Source organism: Macrosteles quadrilineatus, unplaced genomic scaffold (assembly GCF_028750875.1).
Source record: "Macrosteles quadrilineatus isolate MER2022 unplaced genomic scaffold, UCM_ALF_1.0 Scaffold_2__2_contigs__length_208266976, whole genome shotgun sequence".
Classification (NCBI taxonomy): Eukaryota; Metazoa; Arthropoda; class Insecta; order Hemiptera; family Cicadellidae; genus Macrosteles; species Macrosteles quadrilineatus.
In genome coordinates, this window is record NW_026542595.1 from 78,610,963 (window position 1) to 78,638,900 (window position 27,938).

Genomic DNA, 27,938 nt, shown 5'->3' on the forward strand with positions numbered 1-27,938 from the left:
GTATGCACTGAAAGTCTGACAAAATTTGACTTTTGATTATTGTTGGGGACATCTAGTAGATGAAAAAAATCGATGATGTTGCATTTCTAGGGTGGTCACAACTCGGGGGGGAGGGGGGGAAGTTGCGCGGGTCATCGGTTTACGTTTCCGCGTCTAACTCACAAACGGTTAATGATAGAAAGGTGAATTAAGCGTCTATCTACGCCTAAATATATTGTCCTTCAAAAAGGTTATTACAACCTTTCTTTTATCTCTTATACTTTAGGCGCTAATCAACATTTATTGCAAAAAATAAAATTTAAAAATACTTTAAAATGAAATATCGGAAATATTGCGCTTGTTTAGGGCATGTTACAAACTATTTATGGTTAGAAAAACTAACAAGTAGTACAACAGCACCAAGTTTAAAGAAATCTGTGCAAAAACAACAGAGATACGTTGATTTCAGTAAGAGTAAACGTGGAAAATTCGTAGTAGTATCGAGGCGCGCATGGATGGTACGTAGCCCACAGTCAATATAGGTTTGATGTTGTAAGTAACTATGGGAAAGCTGAATTTTTCTATGCTGTTAGACCATGTTGAGATGATCATTTTCCCGAAAGTCAACACTCCTCCCCCCTTGTGCTTTCCTTTTAACACCCCTTTTTAGATAAATTTACAGCCTCTTAGCAATTAAGCTATAACTTTAAAACGGGTAAGGATAATAATGCAATCTTTAATTAATCATTTTGCGTTACGATAATCTACAAAAAGAATTATGAGATAAATAAATATTTAAAAAGAATTATTATGGATTTCTGAAGAAGAAGAAGAAGAAAATTTGTTCATTGTAATAAAATATCAGTACAGTGTTTTTTTTTTTTTTATTTAAATGCAAAGAACAATGGTCGAAGACCGTCTGTTTTGTGTTAGACACACTGATTTTAAAATATTTTAAAACAGTTGAAAAAAATTCCATGAATCACATACAATTATTCAAAAAATAAACTGATTTCAACTACAGAATATACACAAATAGCACTACATACTAATACAGATCAGATAACAATTGAATGAATAATACAATTTAAATGTAGCCTACTGAGAATCTGAATTTTTCCTACAAACAGTTAATTCATAAAACAAACCTGTTACTTTTATAATTACTTTGATAGATACTTAACGAACAATATTTTATAAATTTTTTAAATTACATAGATTTTTCCCATTTTTGTATTGATATCTCAATTCTTAAATTTAATAATTATATTCCATTATCAATTCCCACCCTTTACTCCACGCCTCTTTAAAATAATTTCCAAGTGCCCGCCAATCTTTGCCATTTAAAAATTCAAAAAAACTCATATTCATTTAAATATAACTTGTTGGACCAAAATTGACGTATCTTTTTTTAAAATTGGACATTCTGCTATAAAAGGGTACACGTTTCATCCCGGTTGAGATTACATAGTGAACATACATAAATTTTATTTTCCATATAGAGTTAACTTTTTACTAGACGACCCCCTTTATTTGTAAAAAATGTTTTTAGGGATGATTACGAATACAAAAAATATATTCACCATTTTCCAATATGGCCACCAACTTTGTTATTTCTTATGGAATACGCTGTATTTTAGTATTCTTTTAGAATTTAAAAGCTATTTTTTTCTTCGTGACATTTTTTCTCTAAACCTACCCCATTTAGGAGTTACAGCCTGTTATATCTAAAAGAAAGGCTTGTGGTGTACATTCGGCATCCTGTAGCTAATAAACAAGTAAGTTGAGAGAGAAAGTGCAAAGAATAAATAAGTCACATATAAGTCCTCGTTAACAAAATTATATATAATACGTTAAAAAATACTGATTTTGTTGTTTTGAAAATGGTCACCATTTTCAAAAATGGTAGCATACTTTGATATTGGGACAATTTATTTTATGGTTTTTTTATGTAGATGTGATTTGAAAACTTGTTTATTCTTTGTATTTTCGCTCTTAAACTTACTCGTTTATGAGCTACAGGATGCAGGATGTACTCACAAACCATTTCTTCTTTGATGTAACTCCTAAACAAGAAGCTTAAGAGAAAAATGTCAAGAATAAAAAGGTTTAAAAATTGAGTGTTTACATTCTAAAACAATCATAAAATACAGGGTATTCTATAGGACTAACAAAGTTGTCAGCCATATTGGAAAATGGTGAACATTTTTTAAAATTCGAAACCACTAAAAACACATCTTAAAATAAAGGGTAGTGTCCCATAAGAAGTTAACTCTATATCTCATAATAAAAAAGTTATCTATTGGTTCACTTTAGGTGAGACACCCTGTATAATAAAATGAGGCTCTGGCGTACAGCAGCAAATGCACGATATTCATCCATATGTATCCACTATAGTCTGTATATGTACTGAATGAGCTACATAATGTTAATATAATCTATATAAAGCGGCAAATTCAAATACAAAAACCATAATATACGTAATTTTTTTCATTGTTGTGGTGCACAAAAAAGCCAGAGTCCTGTAAAATCAATTTACTGTACTATCTATAACCACTATATGCAAACAAACTGTTAATAACTATGTATCATTTTAAAATGTAAACTATGCACCCCTAATTTTGTATCAAACATTTTGTTGTGCGACCTCGTATAAAAAATCTACAAAGAAAAGTTTCATAAATTAATCCATAAAAATTACTTTTTTATGTTTATGATATTTTTAACTATGAATATTTAGGATACCGTGGTAAATAAACTTTTTGTAGAATATCGTAACGCAAAATGATTAATCAAAGATTGCGTTACCATCCTTACCCGTTTTAAAGTTATAGCTTAATTTATAAGAGACTGTAAATTTATCTAAAAGGGGGGGGGGGTAGAGGAAAGCACAAAGGGGTAGGAGTGGGGACTTTTTGGAAAATTATCATCTCAACATGTTCTAACAGCATAGAAAAATTCAGCTTTCCCATAGTTACTTACAACATCAAACCTATATTGACTGTGGGCTACGTACCATCCATGCGCGCCTCGATACTACTACGAATTTTCCACTTTTACTCTTACTGAAATCAACGTAGCTCTGTTGTTTTTGCACAGATTTCTGTAAACTTGGTGCTGTTGTTAAATTTTATTTTTTTGCAATGAATGTTGATTAGCGCCTAAAGTATAAGAGATAGAAGAAAGGTTGTAATAACCTTTTTGAAGGACAATATATTTAGGCGTAGATAGACGCTTAATTCACCTTTCTATCATTAACTGTTTGTGAGTTAGACGCGGAAACGTAAACCGATGACCCGCGCAACTTCCCCCCCTCCCCCCCGAGTTGTGACCACCCTAGAAATGCGACATCATCGATTTTTTTCATCTACTAGATGTCCCCAACAATAATCAAAAGTCAAATTTTGTCAGACTTTCAGTGCATACTCAACCCGTTTAGCGCCTGGACTACTTGGCCATCGGCAGTTTGTTAAAGAACTTAAGACCCTGAATTTGATATGTAGCTCAGCTGTCTTAGAGAGCCTAGCGCGGGGATCATCCAGCATGTTTCTCTGCCTGGTGTTGTAGGAATGGACCATGGCACGGGACGTAAGGTCTCTATGTTTATCCCAAACATGAAGAAGGCACAGGATAATATAATGACCGAAGACAAAATATAGGCAAAGTTAAATCATTAATAAGAATGAAATAGGCCTACTGGTAACAATAATAAATTACATCAAATGATAGAACTATGTTAACTAATTGGTCTTAGATTTCCCGTATTTTAAAAGGCAGCGCAAGGCGTTGTACAAATAAGAATAAAATGATAAAATTACAAAGTTTTACCGAATTCTTAACAGGCAAGGTTTACCAACTTAAATATTGGGCGTTTGGCATCTATAATTCACATAAATCGGGACTGATATATTTATTACTATTGTTTTATTAACTTAAGTTAAGTGAAAGGTATAAGTTAATCAGGTAATTTTCAAATTGCTGAATTAGAGTTAGCTAACAAAGTTGTCACTTCCAATTGCTTGACTGTGATTGAAAACAATCAGCTATTGGCTTCTTCACCCATCGTTCATTCCACTTGTAAATGTCATCCATCCTACCTTGTTAAAGTTATTCATTTTGTAGGCCTATATTGTTTGGCAATATCTTGAGTAATATTCATGGGTAGCCGGAATTCTACCCCCGGATATTTACCCCCATGAAAAAACACCTACGTCATTTTGACGTCACGAGGGGCGGGGCCTATACACGCTCGAGAAACAGCCCGCGACTGGAAATCTACCCCCGGACATCTACCCCCAGACATCTACCCCCGGACATCTACCCCCAGACATTTACCCCTGGACATCTACCCCCGGAAATCTACCCCCCGTGGTCAGCTCTGCCACGTATTGGCCAATATTCATTGTTGTAATTGATTTTATAAATTGCTTTTCGGTCAACGGCTCTTCGGTTAATCATTACCCTCTAATATCTGGTATTAAGCATTTGATATGTCATTGCCTTGTTTAACATTCTATCTTCCTAATAAAATATGCTGTAACAGCCCTTTTTCATCCGAACTACTTCACTGATATTTATGATTGAGGCGTAATTTTAAATCTTAAGATCAAGCGCAACGAAAATGGCATTTGACACTATATGTTGATAAAGGGCTTCAAAAGTGTGACCCTTAAGCATTTTATTTATTTCCAGACAGTGATTTAAATTGTTGACCAACTTTCACATACAGTAACAGCTAACGGCGCATGCACGAGCGCGGATCGGAAGTGTTTATCACAAAAGATTGACCAATACGATTTTAATACTATTTAAAGGTTCTTCCAAAAGAAGAAAAAAACAGATAACATTGTAATAATAACTCTTATGACGTACGGTATGGGAAATATTTTATTCATTGAATGATCAACCATATTTTGTAACTAACGCAATAGTCATTATTGCTTTTGCCAAAGATTACGTAGCATTATGTAATCTTTGCTTTTACACTTATTACTCATCAAAAAAGCTAAAGAGCTAAATGCTCAAAATTTTTATTACTTCAATCTATCTATCGCAGTTATATGAATTAGCATAAGCCTTTGAAGCAACCGTCAATGTTGACGGGTTTCACCTAATTCTGTTCTGTATACTACCTTAAAATGCCTCATTTTAACATTTTACTGGCAGGAAACCTGCTTATTCACTTCCTATATGGTATTCTTATGAATGAATCTTTTGAACACTTATTTATGGACTTAAGTTGACAAGTTCTGTTTTAAGGCAGGATTTTCCAATAAGACTTTATACATTCTCTGAATATGCGAATGTGCTGCAATGGGGGCGTACCGTTGATATACATTAAAATATATTAGGCTATGCTAAAAAAATTGAGTGTGACCATTATTTGAATTTTAATAATTGTCTTATTTTAAGTATTTAAGAGAAAATGCTATAAAATCCTTTCTTAGTACGCATCTAAAATCTTAGAAACTAAATTGAAGTGATATGAAAAATTTACCATTATACACCTGACTTTTATTGATCCTCTTTCTCAATTTAACAATTTACAATTGAATTGTCTTATTTTAGGTATTTAAGAGAAAATACTTTAAATCCTTTCTTAGTAAGCATCTAAAATCTTAGAAACTAATTTTTTTTACTACTAGGTGATATGAAAAATTTACCATTATACACCTGACTTGTATTGATCCTCTTTCTTAATTAAACAGTTTACAACTGAGTTTTGGTTTACTAAACAATTATCACTACTAGGCCTTCATTGAATAAACCGGAAGCTCACCACAGTGATTCACTTTATCCTTTAAGAAATGTGTGTAAAAACAATGGTTCAGTACGATGTAATACTTGACCATGTGAAAAGTGCGCAATATTATATTATTTTCATAACTTTTTCATCTCCTGTTTACAGTTGCAGATGATCTATTCATGTTTTCACAACCTGACTTAAAAATTGATCTCATGAGTACTACTCACATTTCACTTTTAAACTGGTATTGTATAGTGTAAAAGTTGGTCAACCATTGGAAGCACCTTCTATGAATAAATCAAAGGCTTAGGGGTCAACCTCTTGAAGCCCTAATCAAAATATCCTTTTAATTACCGTACCATTTTGTGCTGCGCTAGATCTTAAGCTTTTAAATGACGCCTCAATCGTAAAAATCAGTGAAGTAGGTCGGGTTGAAAAGGACTGTTACAACTTATTGAATTTTAAATATGGATAATGTTAAAACAGACATTGACATATCGCATGTTTACAACTGGGTATGGAATAAGAAGGTAAAGCAATTTATAAAATCAATTACAACAATGAATATTGGCCGATACGCGGCAGAGCTGACCACGGGGGGTAGATTTCCGGGGGTAGATTTCCGGGGGTAGATGTCTGAGGGTAGATGTCCGGGGGTAGATTTCCAGTCGCGGGCTGTTTCTCGAACATGTATTTAAGCCCCGCCCCTCGTGACGTCAAAATGACGTAGGCGTTTTTTCATGGGGGTAAATATCCGGGGGTATAAATCCGCTACCCCATATTCATCAGTGGTGAAAAATGATATTATAGGCCTATACGGATTTAGGGGGAAAAACTCTTAAGAAAGTAAAATATTATCAACCCTCCGAGCGTCACTCGTCGAAAAATCGACGCACGACACACTTTGTGTAGTGTGACGCGTCGATTTTTCGACGCACGAACATCGTTTACGGCGAAGGCTCTATGACTGACCGAAACTATACTCTATCTAACTCTATGACTGATGTTATGACTGACTGAATCGGATTGAACTGGATCGAGTTAGGTATCATTCTTTTCGTTATATTCTAAGCTTTCTCCAGAGGTCTGTCTCTAAGCGCTTTATGTTCTCCGAGCCGATCGTAATTGTAGCAGACAGCTGACGTGCGTATTTGTAAACAGCTAGGTTACCCTCGGACCGATGACTGATGTGTTTTATTACGTTTATCATTGTTTTAGTGTTAAAAATCAAAAGTAGTGATATACGTGGTGCATTATAAGAAGATTTAAGTGATTTTGAAGGGCTGGTTGATGATCCTGAAGAAGTAGGATATTGATGTAAATTATCAGCCAGATTCCTAGCTATGGTTAGGCTATGCATTCTTAGCTAAACGCTATGTACTGAAATCTGTTTTTTTTTTCTGCCCATAACTTATTTATTTGCAAATCTACTTCCTTATATTATTATATATTTGTAATCCTCATAAAATTTAGAACAAAGTGGCTATTTTCAAATATTTATAAGCCTATAATTTATACAATTTCATTGAGCGCGAACTTATTTATTTTTTGTTTTCCAAAATATTTTTTTTTACCTAAAAAATTTTTTTTGAAACAAATGTTCCTTAATGTTTTATGTATAATATTGAAGCCCATGATTTTCCAAACAAAATGGTATATAGAACAGTAGAATTAACATTGTTTTAAGCTTCTCAGATCCGTTTTAATAAAACCTTGCAAATGCGCCAAAATAGGCGGACATTAAGGCCTAAACTATGGACACTCGGAGGGTTAAAATTAAAAATTTGTTTGGAGGCACAAGTTATAAATAACTTAATTATGTAGGCTATACCAGAACTTGATATCTTATGTGAAAAAAACAGTGTCTAGCCTACAACACAATTATGATTGCGACGTCAAATTAACTTATGCAATTTCTTGACTAACTTACGCCTAGCCTATGTCTATTCAGTCATTAAGACCTACTTGGTAAGTTTGAACCTGTAGATATAAGATATTATGTAGGCTAGCACAGGCTATTTGTGTTTGTACTGTAGTATGCCCATTATAAATTAATACCTAGCATAATAATTTATATTCCAACACTCAATCATTATACCGGGTTAGTTATTGTGGTAAGGTTGGTGATAATACTGTTTATTTATCTAGCTATTGTTACAATCTGACCTAACCTCCTGAAACGACAAGCTTCAAGGTTATGTAGCCTGGATGACAAATATTAAATATTGTTCTATGAAACACAACCTGTACAGTTACGAACAGTAGGGACCTGTTTCGACGATAAATTCTATGTCAAAAAGCATTTCTGAAGAGGTCTGTGGTTTATATTATAAGATCTAGGTAGAACTTACTACAGTAATGTAGGCCTATATAAAATTTTGGATACTTACTCGGCCAGGCCATGGCGGGAAACCTTTCATCTTGGCCCTGCAATCAGAAAAAATGTTATAGCTTGTTAAAATCTCAAATTATTTTAAGAAACTCTAATTGTATATGCAATTTGTCAAAATTTCAAGGGAAACTTACCAAACCAAGTCACCAATTTTATAAACGTCAGGCATAGCTCTTGCTTCAACAACTACCGCTACTCGACTGATTCTGAAGTTTGGTTTGGTTTGGTTTTGGTTACAAAATACAAGCACAAGCAGAAGCAGCTCAAAAACGGTTTGTGATTGTTGGAACACTTGATTGGTGGAGCAGCGTGTAGAGGCTTCCTCCAATGACTATCCAACCCAAAACCACTATAGTTTCAGACTTTTGTTGTCCACAATAAAGTCAGTTTTTTATTTTTTTAAATAAACTCAGTATAAAATTATAAGATAACCATAACTGCTTTGATCTTTATGGCAAAATGTTATTTTAAGGGTTATTTGTTTTGGTAGATTATAAGAACAGTTTTGTTTTGAGTCTCTGTGTCATTACTTTCAAAGGCGTTGAATCTAAACTAATTCTAACTCACCAAGACCGTTGATCACATACTAAATTTCATGGATTCTTCCTAGATCCTTTTTAATTTTTTAAATATATAATTCTTTAGTTTTATAATTCAGAAAATTGGAGGGACGCATAAAAAGTAAAAATTATAATCTAATATACTATATAAGTAAATTCTCCTTCAAATCAAATCAAGTCGTTTATTACCAAAACAAAATACATTGTAGAACACCGTCAAATAAACACCGAATATCGTATTATCATATGTTTTATCTATGGTATTATCTATGGTAAAAGCATTGACTTTATATCTACACTAATATAGATAAAAGATATAAGATCTATACTAACACGGCCGCCTTTAAAAGGCGGCCGTGACACTAATATAGATATATCTACACCAGTGTAGATAAAATCAATATTTAAGGACTTCAATGACCAGCACAATTACAATTTCGCCTACACCACTGATACTTTGTCAGTTTGCCTGATTTGTCGTGGAGCAAGGCGCCACTAGAAAACGGGAACGCGCTAGAAAACCATGGTAAGATTTTAGAATATCCATCACTGTGACGCAGTGTTGCGCTGCCCGCGCTGCTGCATGGCCTGTTTTCTAGTGGGGCCTTGCGTGGAAGCGCCTTGACTGCCTTGACTGCGACAACATGGGCAATCCCGAAGACGTGGGACTCACTATATTATACTGCTCCCGTTATGCAGTATTCTCCACGTAAAAAAGCTCTACCTTGACCGAAATGCAATCTATCTAATTAAATAAGTGAATGCCTGAAACTGTACGAACCATTAGGGCTACAGTCACATGTTTTGTTTATGTAACCTGAAACATTACCAGAAGAAATGTGACAGCATTTTCAGGTCTTTCAGGTTTTCAGACCAGAATAAACATAATTTAAAATCAGGAATACACTATCCAATTGAAATTAATAGGAAAATAGCCGAAAAACGCCGACTCCGTAGAATATGGCAAAACTCTAGAGACCAGACGGATAAAAGAAATCTAAACAGGGCCACTCAACAACTGAAAAGGTTACTGTTTAAATTAAACAATGACAGATTTCAAGATTTCACATCAAACCTTTCTCCATCTGAAGCTAGTGACTACTCCCTTTGGAAAGTTACAAAAAACTTAAAACGTCCACAAATTTGCATTCCACCTATTCTAAAAGAAGACGGTTCTTGGGCCAAAAATAACATCGAGAAAGCAGATGTATTTGCTTCATACTTCAAGGAAGTGTTCAAGCCATATAATATTAATTCAAATGTTGAGCAAGAAATTTTGGAATTCCTCGATTCTCCAAATCAACTTGATTTACCAATAAAATTGTTCACACCATCTGAAGTAGCTAAAGTAATAAAAGACGATTTAAACGGCAAAAAAGCCCCCGGTTATGATCTGATAACAGGTAAAGTGTTGAAAGAGCTTCCTAGAAAAGGAATAGTTTTCCTTACAGTACTTTTCAATGCAGTTTTACGCCTTGAATACTTCCCAATACAGTGGAAGGTTTCACAAATTGTTGTTATTCCGAAACCTGGTAAACCTTTAAATCAAGCATCCTCGTATCGGCCTATATCCCTTATTCCTGTGGTTTCCAAAGTTTTTGAAAAACTTTTCTTAAAAAGACTCCAAATTATAATTGATGAAAAAGAATTGTTGCCTTCCCATCAGTTTGGATTCCGCCGAAGGCATTCTACCATTGAGCAAGTGCATAGAATAGTGAATGTAATCAAGGAAGATCTTGAAAATAAACGTTTTTGTTCATCTGCTTTTTTGGACGTAGCCCAGGCGTTTGATAAAGTCTGGCACACAGGATTATTGTTCAAAATTAAAACTTTGTTGCCCCATACATACTATGGAGTGTTGAAATCGTATTTGTCCAAACGATTTTTTCAAATTAAATATCAAGATATAGTTACAGATGTGCATGAAATTGAATCAGGTGTACCACAAGGCAGTGTTCTTGGACCTATTTTGTATATTTTGTTCACTTATGACCTTCCAAGTACTCAGGGTATTACGGTTGCAACATTTGCAGACGACACTGCTTTTTTATCATCAAATCAGGATCCTATTCTGGCATCATCAAACCTTCAGGCTGCATTAGACGATTTGTCTCAGTGGCTACAGAATTGGAAAATTAAAGTAAATGAAACCAAATCCGTTCAAGTTACATTTACTATGTCTACAAGAACTTGTCCCCCAGTAACATTGAATAATGTCATGCTTCCACAATCCAACGAAGTTAAGTACCTTGGTATGCATCTCGACAGACGGCTTACATGGCATTCACACATTTGGAACAAACGACTTCATTTAAATTTAAAAACAAACAAACTAAATTGGCTCATTGGTCGAAATGCAAAATTATCTGTTGAAAATAAATTACTTTTATACAAAATTATATTGAAACCTATTTGGACCTACGGTATCCAACTCTGGGGAACCACTTCCAACTCAAACATAGAAATAGTTCAAAGGTTTCAATCGAAAACACTGAGAAAAATTTTACAAGCACCTTGGTTTGTCACAAATAAAGTAATTCATCAAGATACGAAATTACCCTATGTTAAAGAAGAAATAAAGAAACGAAGTGAAAAATACCAAAGAAAATTAGAAACCCATCCAAATTTCCTGGCTGTTAACCTCCTCGACAATAGTGAAGCTACATATAGGCTCAAAAGAGTTAATCCAATAGACCTTCCAAATCGTTTTTAGTTAAACTTTTTAAAAGTTTTTGTATGTTAGTGCACTTGATGGAGTGTAACTAACCCATGTTAAAATGGTTATTGAATTTACTTATTATTCTAGTATTGAATAGATTGTAAATAAATACTTGTTAAAAAAAAAAAAAAAAAAATTTCAGGTCTAGCAGAGTAAAGCCACCCCCGTTAGTGAGAAGTCTGATTGATTGACCAGTCTCACACTACTTCAGGATGGTCACCACCCATGCCACCATCTGTGTGCATTAAAGCAGTAAATTTATTGTACATCAATTACACTATTATAATTATTCACTTATTATATTTTTATATTTCATGTTTAGCAAGTTTGTTCGAATTATCTATTCATTATGTTGTAACGCAAGTAGACTTCTCATCCAATTTTAAAACTGTAGCTAATTTTTTCCTTGTTTAGTTCATGTTGGTAAGATCATTGATAAAACATACTCCCTTAAGATTTAATCACTATAATAATAATGTCGACAAAGTTTTGTTTCCATTATTTTAGAATTTATTTCGTGATTTACTGTTTGGTTCAAATCTGATGAACTAGACACAATAGAAACATGCTATAAATAACATTTTATTATACACTATACTCTTTAAAAATATGTTTTTACTACAAATCCACAAATCCCTTATCTGCCATGTAGAAAGAAACCGTGTACAGCGAGGCTTTTTGGTATTGGAAATCCTGCTAAGCAAACGAAAGAAAAAAATCCTTCTGATTTAATTTCAGTGATTTCTGATTGGATTGGATCATCGATCGACATTGAAACTGAAACTGAAACAACCAACTCTCTACTTCAATCTTCATTCTTTTGATATTGTATTTGTTTTTGTTGAGGTTGTGTTTGCATGTTGAAATAGTATTTTGTTTTAAATTAACATTCACGATGAAATGCCACAGTGTTTTAGCATTCTTCGTTATCAGCTTAATAAGTAAAGGTAGGCATTATTGTAATGTAAGAATTTCTTCAGTTATGACTAATCGTTAGTGGGCGGGGCTCAATGTTTTTGTAAATAAGTGCTCTTTCTTTAGGGACTAGCCTTCTGTAGATTAATTTGCCTACATTTTAATACCTAATATTAAATTACTTGAATAACGATTTTTGCCCCAAGCATATAGGCAAAGTTTAAGTAATGATTAGCAATCACTGGGTTCCTATTATAGTGATAGACCTAGGTTAGGTAGATTGAAGAATTTACATTTTTTTTAAATATGGGCTAATTACAGTTTCTATTAACAAGCTCTGCCTTTGGAGCCCCATATAATAGGGCTATAAGTAGGTTAATCCAAGTAACTGGTCTACCTACTAATTTTTGGATGTTTAGTGTTAATAGATGAGGTTAAGATTAACAGCTAGCCTTAGACGGTAGTTGTTTAGGACACCCACTTCACCTTAAACGTTATAGATCTTTTAAGCTTAACTTATCGTAAGTATAAAGTCTACTAACTTAACCCTCCGAGTGTCCATAGTTTAGGCCTTAATGTCCACCTATTTTTGGCCCCTTTGCAAGGTTTTATTAAAACGGATCTGAGAAGCTTAAAACAATGTTAATTCTAATGTTCTATATACCATTTTGTTTGGAAAATCATGGGCTTCAATATTATATATAAAACATAAGGAACATTTAAAAAAAAAAATATATAATTTCGAAAATTTTCAAAAAAAAAATAAGTTCGCGCTCAATGAAATTGTATAAATTATAGGCCTATAAATATTTGAAAATAGCCACTTTGTTCTAAATTTAATGAGGATTACAAATATATAATCATATAGCGAGGTAAGTTATCAAATAAATAAGTTATGAGCGAAAAACGGATTTCAGTACATAGCGTTTAGCTAAGAATGCATAGCCTAACCATAGCTAGGAATCTGGCTGATAATTTACATCAATATCACTACTTACTTCTTCAGGATCATCAACCAGCACTTCAAAACCACTTAAATCTTCTTATAATGCACCACGTATATCACTACTTTTGATTTTTAACACTAAAACAATGATAAACGTAATAAAACACATCAGTCATCGGTCCGGGGGAACCTAGCTGTTTACAAATACACGCACGTCAGCTGTCTGCTACAATATTTTCGGAACTAAAATGAATAGCGCTTAGAGACAGACCTCTGGAGAAAGCTTAGAATATTACGGAAAGAACGATACCTAACTCGATCCAGTTCAATCCGATTCAGTCAGTCATAGAGCCTTCGCCGTAAACGATGTTTGTGCGTCTTAAAAGCGACGCGTGACCCTACACAAAGTGTGTTGTGCGTCGTTTTTATGACGCGTGACACTCGGAGGGTTAAGGGTGCGCTCTAAGTTACCTCAGCTCAAATATCTCAATACGAAGTTGCTGAACGCTGATGTCCCTATAACTTACCATTGCATTGAACAGCGCCATGAAGAGCGCTTGCAAGCCTTTCGAATCTGGGTGATTACATTGTTATTCTTAAAGTTTTTAATAAAGTAGTGCAGATTCTTGTTTTTAAGAATCATCAATTGCATTTACCCTGTTTGTTATTTTTTCTCTAAAAATTATTTTTAGGTCATGGGTTAAAACTTAAGATAAAAAACGTGTAATTTAACATTTTTACCAACCTTTGAGCCCAAAATTTTTTTTAAATATTAGAGATTTAAAAAGAAACGGCAAAACTACAATAATATTAAACTAGGTGGTGTTAGCAGAGGCATCCACAAAATTGAGCGGAGCCATCAAGGGTTCATATTATATTGTTTTTGTCATACTGCAGTAAAAACAGTAGTTTTTAATGCATGCGTTGCGGGTCTAAAGTAGGTAGCATTTTTAATATTTAAGGAGTAAAAACCGTTTTTAGCCTCTATTGAGTAAAAATCAGCTGTTGTCAACTCAGTTGTAAATTTCGATTGTAAACGATTGCATGTAGCCTATCAAAAATATGTATCGATTTGTGCTTCGTAATCATTTTAAAATACAGTCTACAGTCTCTTCCCGTAGCATTTAGCATTGCAGATACATTAATCCATTCCCACACTCAACACTGCTCACCTTTGCTACTTCCTCCACCACCCCCTACGTCGTGGACCTGTTTCCCTCTCTTCCCATAGCATTTTAGGATTGATACATTAATGTAATTTTGCCAAAGACAGTTCCCACACTCTGCACTGCTAGCCTTACTACTTCCTTCACCATTTACTACGTCATACACCTGTTTCCTTCCTTTCTCGTAGCATTTAAGTATTACAGATACATTTACTGCCCAAACGGTTCCCCCACTCTGCACTGCCAGCCTTTACTACTTCCTTCAACACTTCCTACGTCGTGGGGCCTGTTTCCTTCCCTTCTCATAGCATTTTAGTATTGAAGATACATTAATCTAACTGCCACAGACGGATCTCACACTATGCTGATGCTCGTACTTTACTACTTCCTAAGCCACTTCCTACGTCGTGGACCTGTATTCATCACTTTCTATAGCATTTTAAATACGTTAATCTAATTGCCACAAACATTCCCACACTCCGTACTGCTAGCCTTTACTACGTCTTTCACCATGTCATATGTCGTGAGCATGCTTCCATCCCTTCTCATAGCATTTCAGCATAGCAGATACATTAAAACTGCTACAAACGGTTTCCACTTCCCACACTCCACACTGCTCACCTTACTACTTCTTTCACCTCGTCCTACGTCGCGGATCTGTTTCCCTCTCTTCCCATAGCATTTTAAGATTGTAGATACCTAAATCAAATCGTCATAAACAGATCCCGGTACTTTTCTGTTAAAGGGAACATTCATTATTATCGATGATTTTTTCTCGATATATCAATATTTTTGTTTACCGATCCATTACATATTGACAATTGATCTTGTTTAGGCTAAAATAGTCTATTATATGGATTAAGAAATTCAACTGATATAAGCTAACCTAACATAACCAACCAAACTTGCCGTACTATTTAAAAATTCCTTTTGATAACAGAAAAGGCAAGTTAAACATGGAATGTTACATAGCAAGTTTGGTTAGTTATGTTAGGTTATTTTTTTTAGAACAGTTTCATTTAATTATTGTTTTTTGATACCAGGGCCGGATTTCCCAATAGGCCCGGTAGGCCCGGGCCTATGGGCGCAAGGTCCCAGAGGGCGCACGGCAGAGAGTATTTTTTTTATACCTAGGCTATCTAAAAATAAAAATAAATAGTCATAGTTGATAAAAAACACTCCAAAGCATTGTGATTCTGAAGTTCATAAAAATAAATAATTATTGTTAGGAAATTTAAACTATTTTTCAGAATTACGCATCAATTTCGTTACAAAATTGGTAACGAACATTGGTTGTATGGGAGTAGGCTGTAGGGTTGTTGACGTTGGCGAGCGCCCTAGGGGTATGAATCAAATTGCCACTGCACTGCCACTACGCTGGCTCGGGCTCGTCACTACTGATCAGAGTGATTAGGGGCGCATGCGTGCTAGACATTGTTACCACCCTCAGCTCACAAAGCAAAAGATATTAACTAATCTTTTGATTAGTTTACAACAATTTGCAGGACCAAGTTAAAATATATAATAAGTTGTGTTGAATATTAAAACAACGATGAATTAACCTTTAAATTAACGAAAAAATAATAATCTCAGTTTGCATTAGATTTTATAAAAAATCAATACCCTCCAAAGCACTATTAATGCTGTCATTTTCTCCTCAGGCCTAAGGATCGGTACGGTTGGCCGGAATATTGCTCTGTTTTGCTTTGGAAATATAACCTAGATGCAGTAACCCCATAGATTAAATTTAACTCAAGTCGACTTCTTATGACATTATTCATTCAAAATTTCTTCATGTTGGTGACACTGGACGTTAGTTATGACGTAATTTTGTTTCTATTATTTTAGGGTTAGTTCTATAATGTGTGTTTTAATTTCTAGTAATATAAACAGGAGACCTATTGTTGATGATTAGATCGTTTTATTTAGGATAAACTAGGTTTAAACATAGATAAAACATACTCCTTAAATAACAAAATTTTTTTTCAGCCAATCCAAAATTATGACAAATCTACTAAAGGAGTATGTTTAATCTATGGTATCACGTACTGTATGGAGTTGATGTTTTTGGGCCTGGAATTGGAATCAATGGCCATGTTTTTTTTGTGTTTTTTTTTTTTTAGGAATGCTTGGTGGGTTGAGGTTTTGTTTTTTTTTGTTTCAGTCCCACGGCCACAAACGTGAGCATTTATTAAAAGCATAAAATTGCTAAAAGTGTTTAAGATGGCATTTTGTTAAGGGTAAATAAGTTAATACTTCAAAAAAAGCTTGCAATAATTCCAACGTGGAGTGGTATTCAAGAAATTAACTCAGGCCTATGGGCATGATATAGTTTTTAATAAAGGTTTGAAGGAAAGTAACTGTGACCAGACTAGGGGGCGGAAAATTATTTGGGCCTAGGGGCGCAAAAATGCTAAATCCGGCCCTGTTTGATACTGAACAATATTTATCGTAGTTGTCAGCTGATATGATTCAATTTGTTAATATCGATATATCGAAAAAAATCATCGATAATAATGAATGTTCCTTCTAACAGGAAAGTACCCAGATCCCACACTCCGAACAACTCGTCTTTACTATTTTCTTCACCACTTCCTACATCGCGGACCTGTTTCCCTTACTTTCCATAGCATTTTAGGATTGCAGATACCTTAATCTAATCTTCATAAACAGTTCCCACACTCCGGACAGCTCGCCTTGACTACTTCCTTCACCACTTCCTACGTCACGGACCTATTTTCCTCCCTTCCCATAGCATTTTAGGATTGCAGATACTTTAATCTAATGGTCACAAACAGTTCCCACAGTCCGGACTGCTTGCCCTTACTACTTCCTTCGCCACTTCCTACGTCACGGACCTGTTTCCCTCCCTTCCCATAGCATCATAGGATTGCAAATACCTTAATCTAATGGTCACAAACAGATCTCACACCCCGAACAGCTCGCCTTTACTACTTCCTTTACCACTTCCTACGTCACGGACCTGTTTCCTTCCCTTCCAATAGCATTTTAGGATTGCAGATACCTTAATCTAATCGTCATAAACAGTTTCCACACTCCGGACAGCTCGCATTGACTACTTCCTTCACCACTTCCTAAGTCACGGATCTGTCTCCCTCCCTTCCCATAGCACCATAGGATTGCAAATGCCTTGATCTAATAGTCACAAACAGATCCCACACCCCGAACAGCTCGCCTTTACCACTTCCTTCACCACTCCCTACGTCACGTTCCTATTTTCCTCCCTTCCCAGCATTTTAGGATCGCAGATACCTTAATCTAATCATCTTAAACAGTTCCCACACTCCGGACAGCTCGCCTTGACTACTTCCTTCACCACTTCCTCCGTCACGGACCTGTTTCCCTCCCTTCCCATAGCATCATAGGATTGCAAATACCTTAATCTAATGGTCACAAACAGATCCCACACCCCGAACAGCTCGTCTTTACTAGTTCCTTTACCACTTCCTACGTCGCGGACCTGTTTCCTTCCCTTCCAATAGCATATTAGGATTGCAGATACCTTAATCTAATCGTGATAAACAGTTCGCACACTCCGGACAGCTCGCCTTGACTACTTCCTTCACCACTTCCTACGTCGCGGATCTGTTTTCCTCCCTTCCCATAGAATTTTAGGAATGCAGATATAATCGTCATAAACAGTTTCCACACTCCGGACAGCTCGCCTTGACTACTTCCTTCACCACTTCCTAAGTCACGGACCTGATTTCCTCCCTTCCCATAGAATTTTAGGAATGCAGATACCTTAATCTAATCGTCATAAACAGTTTCCACACTCCAGCCTGCTTGCCTTTACTACTTCCTTCACCACTTCATACGTCACGGACCTCAAGCTAGTGTCGTCATTTGATCATATTTATGATCCATACCGTTTCTGTTCTAATATTTGTGGAATAATGCCATCAGCTATTTCTTTATCAACTGCATTCCAACGTCAACAGCTGATCATATGTCTTTGTTTATGTGTCAAATACTGCTTCCATAAGGATTACATTGAAACTTTGAGACCCAGTGGGGCGGATTCCTGAGAGACTTTTTTAACGCCATATAGATGTTGGCACTCACCGATATGGTCTTTATCACCATGCAAAATTTGAAAACGATTGATTCAGCCGTCTAGGAGGAGTTTGCGTATTACGAAATGCATAAGAGTCGACGTATAAGAGCTTCGCTCGCTCCGCTCAAAAATAAAAATGACACCAAGATCTTTTAAATCGGTTCATATTGGAGCTACAATCAGTAAGAAACCCATTGCATTTGTGCACGCCAGGCGGGTAGAGCGCAGCCTTAAGTTTATCTTTGACATCTGACACAACTTGTTTAAATGACTTTTTTAAAGGCGATACCTCCTTTTATTCAATTTAATATCTTAGCAGAACCTCAACCCACTTTGGGGACGGGTAGGAATTCGGGGGTTTAGGTGGGGGAGACATCCAACAATATTTAGTTAATAAGGGAGGATGGGTAAACTTAGTCAGATGGATATAAAAGTAATTGGACTGGAGATGATGGGTGATTAACTGAGCTGGGAGGAATGGAAACTTTCCCTGAAATAGAGAAATTTACTCATTACTTAGGTACCTACCAACCTAACCAACTACCAAGCTAGGTGATACTACTTGTCGGTGGGATACAAGTCTAGTTGTACCTACGTCTACTTGTACCTACGTCTAGTTGTACCTCCTAAAAATCTGTCAGGTACAACTAGTCGGGTGTGCCACCGTCTACTTGTACCTACGTCTAGTTGTACCTACGACTAGTTGTCCCTAGGCCTCGAGGTACAAGTAGACGTAGGTACAACTAGACGGCGGGACAACGAGACGCGGTCCCAATCCAATGAGCAATATTTTTAAAAGCCTATCGTTGATTGGATGTTCAAATACAATTTCAAGACCCATTTAATTTTCAGGGAACTGCTTTGGTATTGGATCAACCTTATATTGCTATCAGTGTATATCGACACATCCGGGTTGTCAACCGTTCAACTGGTGGTGGCATTGGAGCCAGGCTTGCCCCGAGGAAGATGATACTTGTGTCAAAATCATCGAGAGAAAAGGAGGTAAGCTTCTATTAATTCAGTAAATTAGGCTGTACAATTCAGTATTATTATCTTTACCTGTTCATGATAACAAATAATTTATTGCTGTAAAAACATGAAGTTTACACATTTAAGCCAAGGCATTGTCATATTTTACAATAGTGAGTGATTTACGTATGTGTCAGATTGCAGATAGCCTACAGTTTATTTTGTATTACCGGTATCAGTGAATTTGTGCCCAGTCAGAATGACTAGGTGTAGTGAGAGTAACCAACTCTCTCTTGCTCTCATCATGTTTTTATAAAATTGTCAACGTGAAAATTCATTACCGGTACTACTGCTTGTCTCTGGATTGCCCCCAATTAATTTTCATACTTCGCTCACAATATTTATGAGAATTGAGGGGAAGTTCCCCCACCACTTTTTTTGTATTTAACGTATGTTTATTAATCAGCTGTTGAGCTATTATTTGAAATCTAAGTGTCAAGTGGAGGGGATGGGTTTCTTCCCCTAAAACCACCTAAATATTGTGAAGGAAGTATAATAAACTATAATATAATTGTACAATTACCTCGTCACAGCTCCGTAGTTTCCGTAATATTACGGCCGTTTCGGCATCAAAATGCCATCCTCAGATACATACATCCACCGGATTTGGCGTCGTCAAACTTGTCTAATGGGTATGACATTAAAACGGTCGATAGCTTAGTAAAGAAGTACAAAAATAAACAAACTCCAAATCAGAATCTAACCCAGCAAAACAAGAAATTTGTCTGCGTAAATTATTCTCATCCCCTGCAACACTGCCTAAAGAATGAGTTGAAAAAGCATGGAATTAAACTAGCTTTCAGAACCAACAATAAAGTTATAAATAAGTTAAAACCTAAGATTAATAAAAATAAAGCTGACCAATCAGGTGTATATAAAATAAAATGCGCTAGTTGTCCGAGTACGTACATTGGAAAAACAGGACGTTCCTTTAGCATTAGGTACAAAGAACATCGCCCTAACGGAAAAACTGACAAACAAAAATCCACTTTCGCACAACACCTGGTTGACAATAATCACGACTTACTTGATTTGGACAATGGCTTAGAAATTCTGCACGCCTGTATTAATGGAAATAGACTAGACACCCTTGAGGAATACGAGATTTACAAAGCCCATAAAATGAAAAACAACGATGAATCCATACTAAATGACCAACTACAATTTAAATCTCACACTATTTTCAATAACATCATCAAACGAAGCAAGCCAAGGGATCAAAGTCCAAGAGATAACACCGCAACGGCTGGAACGAACTAGCAGTTGTCCAGTCAGCTTCCGTACACGTACTCATCATGTGCGCGACAGGCCTGTCTTTCGTTTTTTATGTTTTAAATGTTTGTTATCGTGTTACGTGTGTGTTTCAAGTTTGACGACGCCAAATCCGGTGGATGTATGTATCTGAGGATGGCATTTTGATGCCGAAACGGCCGTAATATTACGGAAACTACGGAGCTGTGACGAGGTAATTGTACAATTATATTATAGTCATCAATTCAGCTCAGGGGCTAAACCATGTCTATTGTATAATAAACCTCGTTTCTGGAAAATACTTTCTCATTAATCCATAATCCCCTCTGGACAATTATGTTTGTATGGAATTCCATACAAGAAATAGAAGGATTGTTTGTTACCTTACTATGTGATCTCTTCAGTTAATTTCTTGTTTCATTTTACCAGGCAATGAAGTGGTAACACGTAACTGTCTGAGCTCTCTAAGAGCTATCCGGACGGATATTCCCGCAGATCACTACGAGGGGTGTCGCAAGGCGGCCACTGACTTTAAGCTGGCTCACTACGTCAACAACTCCATCAAGGAGCTTGATATCAAACGGTAACTCAAGACTTGATTTTTACAATGAGTGATTTTTGGTTTATATGGAATTTTGTATTCAAAATTAAAGCCATTTCATGTTTCTGTAGTACATGTCAATGGAAGTTTACCAAACTTGACTCAATGCACACTTTCTATTTTCACTGAAATTTGTGTGGTTCATTGAATTTGCCGTCTTCATATAGTACCTTGACTCTTGAATTATTTTTTCCACCGATCATACTCATTCCTGTAACAATCTGACCTAGGTTGTGTTTTCACAACTACACTCCAACGTGACAAAAAGTGTACAAGCATTATCAATCAATTGTTACTATTATACACCTACAAAAAACAAAAGGGTAGTTTAGTTTTTATCATCCCACACCACCAGGTTCTACACTCATCCTTCACGGATATTTGGGTTAAAATATGCGCCTATGTGCCACCATCTAAACTAGTAATAAAATTATAATAATAGTAAATAAATAGTATTCAGTTACTAATAGATGGATCTCACATGAAACTCAACTTGCAGGTGGTAAATGTGTATTAAGAATTATTTTAAACTAGCTGACCCGACAGACATCGTCCTGTCCTAATGTGGTTTTATGTCAAATGCTCGTTCATTTTCAAGATGAGCTCGTTCGGATGGCTCAATCACGTCCTGGTTGAAGATCGTTCGCTACGCTCACTCACCTTTAGGTTGGACCTCGGTTTCGGAGTCCATAAAGGACAAACATACATACATTGGATTTTCTGGCCTATGACCTTACTGGCCATAGCGTTTCCATGGTAATCTAATGGATTGGAGTTTTATTCTATTAACAGCTTGCAGCAATTACAAGTTAAAGTTATAAATTTAAGAAAACTTACATACAACCAACAGATCAAGAAAGTGCAACCTCCAAAATTAGATTAATGAATCTCTAATAATAATTTGAGGAAATTCTGTGTTCTTCTAAATGTTTCAAGAAACTAAGATGACAAGACTTTGACAAAAAAAAGCATTTGTATTGAACATAATTTGTATTTACATGTTTCTATGTGAGTTTTTGCACAAATTGTAGCTCCATTTCTTATGCAACCTTGGTTATCGAATTTTCTGTGTGCAAAGGATTGTGGGAACAGCCAGAGCAAGTAAGAAATAAAAACAGTTTTTGTTTCTTTCAAATGTTTCAGGGACTATTATGACGAGGTGACGTGGTGTTTCTGCTACTTTGACAACCGCTGCAACAGTGCCGCCACTACGACAGTGTCACTAGTCACAATCCTGGCCTCGACGTTGTTAGCTCTAAAGATGTACATGTGATCCTTAGTGTAACTTGTTGTAAGCCTGAATCTCACTTCTGCAGTCATGACTCAAGTTTGCTACTAATCTAGATACAAATTTGAAATTGTGACATAAATAGGTAAGGTTCCAGCAAACTCTTATACCTGACGCAAACACAAAGTTGCAAACCAGCTGCACCGACAATCAGTTGGCTACCAAACATAACTCCTTACCACGCACAGGTGTTAACATATGCACTCGTGAATAATTCTTATTGTATTTTACATTTGTACCCTAGGCTATTGGTAGCAACTAAATAGCTAACTCAGTTGAATAAAAATCAAATCCTATCTTTAATTGATAAGATTGGTTGAGAAATCCTTGTTTTAAGATGCGAAATTCAGCTTTCTCTGTGTGCGCTGGCCTTTAACATTTCACTTGTACAATTTTACTTTTTTACCAATCTTTTTTATTTTTACTTTTATTGCACATATGTATTTATTGATGTTTAATACAGGGTGCGGCAAAAAAACCGATCCATTTTCTGCAGAGCACTGTTCAGCAACAGGTAGTCTGAGAGTGGTGGAGTAGGCTCGTTGGAAAGCCTACACAAAGCCATTTTTTGTAGTCATAGCAGTGGTTGCCTGAGCTACATGCGGTTGTTATGGAGTTGTTTTAAAAAAGTATTGAATTCATTTATTGCAGCTCAGCGGCATCGGCAGTTTCATGCATTCTTTCAATTAAGACGACATGGAGAAGTTCCGTTGCGTATCACAATAATGTGGTGGGTTACTAACTTTAGAACGGCTTCTGCGTTGAAAAGGAAGCTGAAAGGCCGTCCAAAGTCAGATCGGACGCCAGACAACTAACATTCGATAGAGTTTGTGCTGCTGTGGAAAACAGTACTCGCAGGCCCGCCCGAAAACAAGCGGCTTGCCGAACATGTCTGTGCTCAGTTACACGAATTTTGAGGTTAATTTTCATCCCTACAAATTAATTAGAATAATAACCTGTTTAATTGTGTTATCCATACAGATAATCACGACGGAACCTCTCCATGTGGACCTAATAAATAAAAGCACGGAACTGCCACTGAATTGCAATAACTGATTTACTATTTTTTTTAAACGACTAGATAACAACCGCACGTAGCTCATACAACCACTGCTCTATGATTACAAGAAATGGCATCGTATAGGCTATCCAACGAGCCTACTCCCACCACCCTCAGACGGCCTGTCGCTGAACAATAATGCGCTGAAGAAAATAGATCGGTTTTTTTGCCGCACCCATATTTGCAATGGCTCCAACGCCTGTACACATTTCAAAGACCTTAATTTAAATGTAATTGATTTAAAAAATTTCAGGGCTGTGCGAATAGTTCGAAAAACGAATCTAATCCGAATCTTTTTAGAGATTCGATTCGGATTCGAGAACGAATCTACTGTTTCTAACTGGATTCGGATTCGGAATCGATATTCGAATTTACTGGTAAGAGATCCGGGTTCGGATTCGATATTCGAATTTCTTGGAAATAGATCCGAGTTGGGATTCGATATTCAAATTTACTAGATTCTGATTGAATATAATTTTCAATATAATTTTTTAGACACTAAAAAACTACTTGTGCACTCCGATTTGCTGTTGACTGGTTCATGTTAGGAACCTGACCAACTTGGTGTTAGGCTTTAGGCACATTAGTGTAGGTCGCATTTGAACCCTATCTTGGCTATCAGTAAACAGGGTGTCTAGTTTATTTCCATTATAAAATTCAAGACTAATTCCAGACTTTTCAAGACTAATTCCAGATTTTTCAAGACTAGTTTTTTCAACAATTAGTGGGCGTTGATAAAAAATGTATCGATTCTCGATTCTTGATACCGTTACCAATTTTTATAGCTTAACCAAATGTTCTAAATAATACTACACCAACCCCTGTCTTTGTCATAAAGTAGTATTATGATAATGTGGAGTTTTCAAGTAAAGAAATAATGCAGCAATAAAAAATTGGAACTAGCAAATTTGGTTGTTTTTTTATCATGAAATCTTCCGCGTACCGTACGTTTAGACATCATCATTGACTGCAGCAGTTACAGAAACATGATCATTGTCGTCCGCTCGGCAAAATCCTGAACATTTCCCGCGGCTGTTTAGACATCACCGTCGTCTCCTGCGGTCATCGTCATCTCCTGCGGTCACGGAAACGTTATCGTCGTCTCCCGCGGTCACGGTAACGTTAATGTCGTCCCCAGCGGTCACGGAAAGGTCATCATCGTCTCCCGCGGTTTCGGAAACGTCATCGTCGTCTCCTGCGGTTTTGGAAACGTCATCGTCGTCCACTATCGCGGCAAAATCGTGAACATTTCCCGACTTGGAAATCAAATTTAAGACTAAATCCCGACTTTTCAAGACCATTATGAAATTCAATACTAATTCCCGACTTTTCCGACTACTAGACACCCTGAGTAAACTTAACCTCACAGTGTTAGTTGTTACTTGTAATAGTAATGCAGACATAGGCTTGTGTGGAGGATTAACACCGAGGTGTATTGTATAATAGGCTGGGCCTATGTTTTAGACTACACAAATTGGCAGTCCACCACTTTTAGCGAGTAACTTAGGCCTAGGTGGTATGCCTAACTTATGCCCAATTTTTTAGTTTCAAAACTTCAAATAGGTAGGCCTAAATTTTATAACTTTTTTATTTGGCCCATTTCAAGAATTTTTTTAAGCAATTCCCTAAGTTATTTCAGCCCCAGAAAATGTGGTCTAAAAATGTGAAAATTGGTACTGCTGACTTTCCTCGGATTTTGATTTGACTCTGAACAGGTTTAAATATTCGGATTCGATAACAGCTTTAAATTTCAGATTCGGATTCGATCCAGGTTCGATAATGGCTGTAAATTTGAGATTCGGATTCGACCCAGATTCGACTCGGGATTAATTAAAATATTCGGATTCGATCCGGATTCGATAAAATCTGTACAGCTATGATTCGGATTCGGATTCAAACCAAAATTTCTGGATTCGCACAGCCCTGAAAAATTTATTTTATTAATATGAGCCAAACCCACCTAGCAATAATTAATACATTTACATGTCCAATTCACTGTAAACAATGTTTCACATTGCATATTTGTGTATTTTTGTGTGTTTCATACTTTTGACAAACAAAAATATTATCTGATTGTCAATTTTATACTGCTTGTTACTTCTTTAAACTGTAATAAGGACATCCCATACAGTTTAGGCTTACTTGTGTTGTATAGATTACCTTTGACGAACATTTTAACTGTGCCTTATTTGTACAAATAAATGTATATTGTTACATTTTTAGTCTAGGATAAGTATTGAACAAAATGAATTCACTTCAATCTATTATTAAAGTTAAGTACACGAGTTATTTAAAAGTGACCTTTTTTACCTTCAAAAAATAACATTTTTTCTAATAAGGGAGTTTTTTGTGTATTAAAAAGCCTTTCAAATCAGGTAATGGTAATATATAACTTGGGAAATTGTTAATCAAGGAAAGTATCATAAAAAGAGTAAAGCTGGGTTTTCCTAGGCGCGGAGTCGGCCAGCGGAGAGCGGACAGCGGAGAGCGGAATTGAAATTAACATGGCATTCCGCTCCGCTTCTAGGAAAACAGTAACATTAAATTGCCTAAGACAAGCTGAGTCCGCTCTCCGCGTTCCTCTCTCCGCTGGCCGACTACGCGCCTAGGAAAACCCAGCTTAACACACTTCAATTTTTCAAAGGCAAAAATTATCATAGCCTCCTCTAATATAAGGCGACGGCTAGACAAAAGTGGCAACACTGCTGTCCCAAAAAACCGAAATAGCTGTTGCACAAATTTATAATGGACTGTATATGCAATATTTATGTTTACACTTAAGTTATTTCTGTTATATAACCAATGTTTATTTGTTATTTATCCAGTATAATTTACATTTTACAGTAGCCTAAGGTGTCAAACAGTTGAATTCCTGTAGCAGTTTGTTTTTCGTATCAACTACGATACATCTTCAGCTGGGTAGCACAGGTTAAAACAGCTCACATTGAGAATGTTTGTCACACATTAAAATAAAACAACGAATACGGACACACATTATTTACAAATTTACTAACATTGACGACTCAGACGAATCAAACTAAACGATACCTTAGTAAAAGGTAAACTATACTGAATAATTGATACGTGTCTAGGCTTTAGTAACGAATATTATTTGTTATTATGTCAATAGGAATATCAAATCAAATCAAATAGGCATGACATTGCAACGTTTTCATTCACCAACATGTATTAGAGAAGGCTATAAAAGAATACATTATTGTGAGGGCATTTGAAGACAATTTCTGAATATTAATCCTACAACATACTGCTAATTAAAAGCCATTTGAAGTTAAATTAATCATAAAGGTGTATATTTTTCTTGTAGGGAATTGAGAGGTTGATTTTTACGAGGCTTTATAAATATTATGTGAGTACTGAGTAATACATTGCTGTACACTTTTCTGTTTGTAATGTCTATTTATTTTTACAAATTGTACAATTTTATTAATTATTGTAAGTTTAGTGTAGAAAGCTATTTTGAACACTTTCACAGCCGTGCCAATAATAAATTTGTGGCTTATTGTACTTTAGCATTCATGCTTGGTTGCACAATTTTATTGTTATCCTTAATTTTATATTTGTCATAGTTGTTTTGATATTGTATTAGTCCTAGATTTTTTATTTGACAGAATTATTTGTTAAAATTAAGTTTGATGTTTTGAATTAATTTTATTTAACTGATGAATTGTAAGGTGTGTCTTACTTAAGCCTTGTAATGTTCAAGTTTGTTAACATTTAAAAAATCAAATTTATTGGTCTTCCTGAAATAACGCAATCCGTCCATTGTAATGTAAGGTAGATCTACTTCTTTAGTTTTTATAATTACCATTGTGTATATTTGAATTAAAATTAAATATTTTCCATATTTATGGGACTTAAGTTGCCTATGCTTTTTTCACTCACCCCATTACTATACCCTTTTTAATTTATGTATATTGGCTGTTATTGTCAATTTTATTGGGTCAAAATACTCAAAATTCTAATTCTATGGTTACCTTAAGGTAGGATTTCTGAGTTAAAACAAAACTGTAACAGCTGCAAAGCTTTTAATGTAGGGTATCTAAAAGGAGTTTATTTAGTTGCGGCATCCTGCACCTAGAACCCAGCTAACAAATTTAATGCTCATGTTGTTTGTTGTTAGTTGATTGTTTCACAAACACTTTGCTAGAGTTGTGTGGCTACAGTTGTATGTTAATTCTCATACAAAT

The 27,938-nt window shown here is 35.7% G+C and overlaps 2 protein-coding genes across 2 annotated transcripts in view; one reads left to right on the forward strand and one right to left on the reverse strand.

The window, feature by feature from the left end:
* The window catches only part of LOC128984467 (cytokine-like nuclear factor N-PAC), a 36,363-nt gene extending 27,979 nt beyond the window's left edge, over positions 1-8,384 (reverse strand). Inside the window, exons 1-2 of the mRNA XM_054403789.1 lie at positions 8,252-8,384; positions 8,116-8,152 (exon numbers count right to left, since the gene is read on the reverse strand). Coding sequence (XP_054259764.1) covers positions 8,116-8,152; positions 8,252-8,286 — 72 coding nt within the window. The 5' untranslated portion in view covers positions 8,287-8,384. The remainder of the gene's footprint in view (positions 1-8,115; positions 8,153-8,251) is intronic.
* A 3,790-nt stretch (positions 8,385-12,174) lies between these two features.
* On the forward strand, positions 12,175-27,599 carry LOC128985075 (uncharacterized). Its single transcript, XM_054404452.1, has 4 exons — positions 12,175-12,343; positions 19,354-19,503; positions 21,211-21,364; positions 22,526-27,599. Exons 1-4 carry the CDS (start codon positions 12,292-12,294, stop codon positions 22,653-22,655), a joined length of 486 nt encoding a protein of 161 aa, XP_054260427.1. The 5' UTR covers positions 12,175-12,291; the 3' UTR covers positions 22,656-27,599.
* Positions 27,600-27,938: the final 339 nt, after the last annotated feature.

Bases quoted from the DNA above. Each gene is read 5' to 3' on its own strand.
- LOC128985075 (XM_054404452.1), top strand. From the start codon at position 12,292: ATGAAATGCCACAGTGTTTTAGCATTCTTCGTTATCAGCTTAATAAGT. The intron at 12,344-19,353 runs GTAGGCATTATT...TTTAATTTTCAG, and splicing joins TATCAGCTTAATAAGTAAAG to GGAACTGCTTTGGTATTGGA. The intron at 21,365-22,525 runs GTAACTCAAGAC...CAAATGTTTCAG, and splicing joins AAGGAGCTTGATATCAAACG to GGACTATTATGACGAGGTGA.